This window comes from Kryptolebias marmoratus, unplaced genomic scaffold, assembly GCF_001649575.2.
Source record: "Kryptolebias marmoratus isolate JLee-2015 unplaced genomic scaffold, ASM164957v2 Scaffold275, whole genome shotgun sequence".
Taxonomy (NCBI): Eukaryota; Metazoa; Chordata; class Actinopteri; order Cyprinodontiformes; family Rivulidae; genus Kryptolebias; species Kryptolebias marmoratus.
In genome coordinates, this window is record NW_023666009.1 from 1 (window position 1) to 5,371 (window position 5,371).

At 36.9% G+C, this 5,371-nt stretch overlaps 1 protein-coding gene across 1 annotated transcript; it reads left to right on the forward strand.

Moving 5' to 3' along the window:
* Positions 1–2,087: 2,087 nt before the first annotated feature.
* LOC108229768 (vomeronasal type-2 receptor 1-like) lies at positions 2,088–4,658 on the forward strand (the record flags this gene model as incomplete). Its single annotated transcript, XM_017405441.1, has 6 exons — positions 2,088–2,348; positions 2,464–2,753; positions 3,291–3,586; positions 3,861–4,066; positions 4,182–4,403; positions 4,535–4,658. Coding segments are annotated over exons 1-6 (1,399 nt in total), but the record flags the coding sequence as incomplete, so codon positions are not given.
* Between the last annotated feature and the right edge of the window lie 713 nt (positions 4,659–5,371).

Genomic DNA, 5,371 nt, shown 5'->3' on the forward strand with positions numbered 1-5,371 from the left:
TCTCTTCACAAGCAAAATGTCTTTAACTATAGAATAGAAATCTAGTATCTTTGCTATGAGAAATGATTTTAGATATGCACATCTATGTTCAAAATGATGCTGGTGTTCTGCCATGTTTCAAATAGTCCTATAACTAAAACAGAAAATAGGCATGCACACTGCATGGCTTTCCATTTCACTAATTTATTAGCACCATGTGATATTTTGCGTGGAGCTCTTCATCAGACAATCTGATATGCGCAGGCCTTTCTCTTCTGTTTCTGCTTTTCTAATTTTAATGACAGAAATAAATATGAAAGAGCAAAAACCTTGGTAGCACTTTATAATAACTACACCTTATTTACTAAAAATAAATGAGTAAATAACCTTGAAAACATCATTAATTAGGGATAATTCATACTCAATACCAGTGGTGGCTGGTGGTGATATTTGTAGGGTGGGCTAATAGATATATAATAAAATTGCTGCAGTTTGGAGTCCAGCAACACAAGCATCTGATTTTATATAAAAAGAAACTGTTATAAATTAGCATTATTTCTTTTTTCAGCATAAAAACAACATTAAAACAAACCACCGCCAAAAACCAAGCTTACTCAAAGCCTCTGCCAGTTGTCCAACACTTAATTCCCTTGCATTCACCGTATCAACTATATTTATATCAGATGATTTTTTTAAAATGAAGCTTTACTGTTTTTTAAAAAGAAGCTCATTCCAAAGACTATCCTGGCATGCAAAAAGGTTAATGACTACCTTGTTTAAGATTTGTTAGCTACACTTGCTTTTAGCCAATCCTTTTGCACAAACCAGCTCAGCAATAATTTCATTACAGGAAATTAGTTTTTGCAATAAGGTTGAGTTGTTGAAGCTACTCCCACGCTAAAGGGACAGCAACAAACTGTTGTTTTTCTAAACTCTCAGTTTACCAAAGAAGAGACAAAAATAAAAATGCACTTTGAGCATGGGCTCTATTTTAATTTTATTGTGACATGTTGGATGACATAGATGTTGGGAGAATGTTATAAATCAATTTCTAATTTTTTTTTATTAAACTAGTAATTTGTATATAGACATTTTTGGCACGAGAGTCCACCTTTCAGTGATGAATGAGGGTTTTTACTTTGTTATGAAACTAATAAAGTCATGCACAAATATTATATTAAAAAAACAACTTCAAATATTTTCAAAAACAATTTACAAAACATCTTATAAACAAATGGCATTTAAAACGTGATCAAAGAAACAGTGGAATAGGTTCTGTCATTAAAACACAAATCACAATCACTAAGAAGAGGATGTCTTTTTTCATGATTGACCACATGACATAATAAAAAGGTACCCAAACAAGTGAAAAAACACACTCGAGTGCAGACAGCTAAGAAATGGAGGGCTGGACAGTCTTTATTGGTTTGAGATTGGCAGTGAGTTTATTGGAGCTGATGTCAGCAGTCGACTTTGGTGGCTCTGTAAATGGACTGAAACAAGAGGCTGAGCCTATTGATGCTCTGACTGGTGCTGGTGTCAGTACTGAGGCTTCAATGATGAAATGTGCTCTGCAGGGTACGACTCGTTTACCTGTATTGTCAGAGGATGGGGACTTTATTATTGGCGGTGTTTTTGCTTTTCACCCCAAACTTTACACAGTGATTTATAACTACACCACCAAGCCCGAACCTCCAAGATGCACAGGGAGGTTAGTAGGAGGAAAAAGAAAAGAAAAGGAGAGTAAAGAATGGAAAAGGATGTTAGATATGTACATATAAAAATTGTTTGATTTGCTACAAAGTTTAGTAAAATTTAACAAGTAAATAATACTGTTTATTTTAATACATTTTTGTAAGTGCTTAATTGTATATATCTTATTGTATGTCTTGAAATGAGCCAGGTAACACTTGATTTATTATTTTTGATTTACTAATGACTTACAGGATAAGTGGTTCAGTGTGCCAAATGCAGACTTTTTTTATACTTGTGTTTTCACTTGTCTTTAGTAGTTAAAAAGTGAGTTTTTAATGTTGTATAAAATGTCAGCACTCACCTAATATTTTTTGCCTAGCTTCAATTCACGGATTTTGCGCTTTTCTCGAACAATGATCTTTGCCATTGAGGAGATAAACAACAGCAGAGAGCTGCTGCCAGGTGTCAAACTTGGATATCAAATCTATGATTCATGTGTCTCAGCATTAGTGTCGGCACATGTGGCGTTTCAACTAACAAATGGTCAGGACCCTGTGTTTTACAAAGACAATAATTGTTCTCAATCTGGTATGGTGATGGCTGTTATTGGGGACTCTGGATCTACGCCATCTATCAGCATGTCACGCATTATTAGCTCCTTCAATGTTCCGCTGGTATGTAATATAGTATGTGATAACTGCAAAGTGAAAGTTTGATTATTACTTCTGAATTTGTACATGTTTTTTCTTTTACCATTGAAGAGCTATGTTGTATTTTTTCTTGCATTAGGTGAGCTACTTTGCCACCTGTGCCTGCCTGTCAGATAAGCAGCAGCACCCAACTTTTTTCAGAACAGTTCCCAGTGATCAGTTCCAAGCTGATGCTCTGGCCAAGCTGGTGAAACACTTTGGCTGGACTTGGATAGGAGCTGTTCGTTCTGACTCAGATTATGGAAATAATGGCATGGCATCTTTTCTCAATGCAGCGAAAAGAGAAGGGATCTGTGTGGAGTACTCTGAAGCCTTTTTTCGGACGGACCCACGCAGCAAGATCCAGAGAATAGCTGATGTTATTCGCAGGTTTCTGCCTCCCTAATTCTGTTTTTGTACTTTCTATTGATGAATGCCTTAATTTCCTTTAAAATATACGTATAAGTTTTTATTGATTGTTATTCCTAGATATTTATATGATGTAACAAAGTCAATAGATAACCCCTTTCTGGTGGTAAAATTATGAGTTTGCATGATAGTAAATAACTGAATCATCTGCATAGTAGCATACACAGATGCATCAGTGAGAGCGTGATCCAAGTTATTGATATTAATCATTAAGATCATTACTTCTAACACTGACGCTTTTGGGACATTTTTGAAGATTTCCTTCTGCAATGCAAACTTCCAAAATTTTCCTCAGATACAATAATAACAAAATTGTAAATTGTAGTTCTTTATTGTGTCATGTTTTTACATACTGTTTAAAATGTTTAAACAAGGCACAGATACCCAGCGTTTATGGCCCTTTAAACTTGTCTTAACATTAATTCTTGCAATATATGTGCTGTCTGTGTAAACAATGGTATTGGTTAAATTAGTCAATTCATTCCACTGTCTCTGCAGGTCAACAGCAATGGTTATTGTGGCTTTTACAGCTGCTGGTGATATGAGTGTCCTGCTAGAAGAGCTGGATTTGGATCCCCCTCCACCTCGCCAGTGGATAGGAAGTGAGGGCTGGATAACTGACCCAAACTTGGTGAGCTTCAGTTTCTGTGCCGGAGCAATCGGAGTTGCAATTCAGCAATCTGTCATCCCAGGTCTGAGAGACTTCCTGCTGCATCTCTCTCCCACTGAAGTAGCTGCCTCTTCATTGCTTACTGAGTTCTGGGAAGATGCATTCAACTGCAGCTTGAAAACAAGTGAGAAGTTTTGTGTAGTTTAACAGTTCCACCTCATTTTTGAGAACTGAGACATTTGTTCTTATTCAAAACTGAACAAAGACTATGTGGTCTTGTCCAAGGTTACACAGAGCAGAACTCTGCTGAACAGATTCAGATCAGATTACATTATATTAGTTCTGCATTTAGTCCGAAACGTTGTTAATAAATCAAATGAGAACATTATATCTAAGTAACAAATTTCTCCATTTTTTTGATTGATCAAACAATTTGATTCTGTTTTATGTCTCATTAGGTAACTACCTCAATAAAAGAATGTGTGATGGAACTGAAGACATAAAACAACTCAAAAACCCATACACTGAAACATCTCAGTTAAGAATCACTAACATGGTGTATAAGGCTGTTTATGCTGTAGCTCATGCCATTCACAATGCAGTGTGTCAGAAAACAAATCACACCAGTCAGTGTAACAAACACATCAGACTTAAAAACAAACAGGTCAGTTAGAAAAAAAAGGGGATTCCAGGGTTTTTCGAGAATTGTAAGGTCGTGTGATTAAATAACGGATTTTACTGGCTAATGTTGTCTCCCCTCACATGCTTTTACTTCACAGGTTTTGACTGAATTAAAAAAAGTAAACTTTTCCCGTAATGGTTATCCTGTGTCATTTGATGCTAACGGGGATCCTTATGCATTTTATGAGCTGGTGAACTGGCAGAAGAGTGAGAGTGGAGTTATTGAGCTGATACCAGTAGGATACTATGATGCATCACTGCCAAAAGGCCAGGAGTTTCAAATCAACAAGAACATAACCTGGGTGGAAGGTGGCACACAAGTACAAGGCCTACTCACAATACTTTTGTCAATGATTTGATGAGATGCCTGTTTTCACATTTACAGAATTAAACAAAAAAATATAAAGAAGAACAACAAACATTTATTGACTTATCTATATATGTATAACAGGTACCAGTGTCAGTGTGCTCTGAGAGTTGTCTTCCAGGAACTCGTAAAGTGTTGCAGAAAGGAAAACCCATCTGCTGCTACGACTGTATACCATGTCCTGAAGGAGAGATGAGTAATACATCAGGTAACATCAGATTATTTTCATACATATCTGCTTTATGATGTATTTTAGTGTTCACAGCTTTTTTGTTTTATTCCCTTAGATTCTCCTGATTGCTTCCCATGTCCCAGTGAACTCTGGTCTAATGCAGAAAGAGATGTTTGTTTCCCCAAACCTGTTGAGTTTCTTTCCTTCGATGAAGTCCTGTCAATTATACTAGCTGCATTCTCTGTTACTGGGGCCTGTCTGTCCATCATAACAGCAATTATTTTCTTTCATCACAGAACAACTCCAATTGTCAGAGCCAACAACTCTGAGCTGAGCTTCTTGCTGCTCTTCTCTCTGACTCTGTGTTTTTTATGTTCATTAACATTCATTGGAGCTCCCTCTGAATGGTCCTGCATGCTGCGGCACACAGCGTTTGGTATCATCTTTGTTCTCTGTATCTCCTGTGTTCTTGGAAAAACTGTAGTGGTTTTAATGGCCTTTAAAGCTACACTTCCAGGTAGTAATGTCATGAAATGGTTTGGGCCACCACAACAGAGGATGACTGTTGTGTTTCTCACTTTTATTCAGGTTTTAATTTGTACTGTTTGGTTGTTACTCAGCCCTCCCTTTCCAATGAAAAATCTGACCACATACAAGGAGAAGATCATCCTGGAATGTGCATTAGGCTCTGCTGTTGGGTTCTGGGCTGTGCTCGGGTACATTGGCCTGCTGGCTGTTTTTTGCTTTGT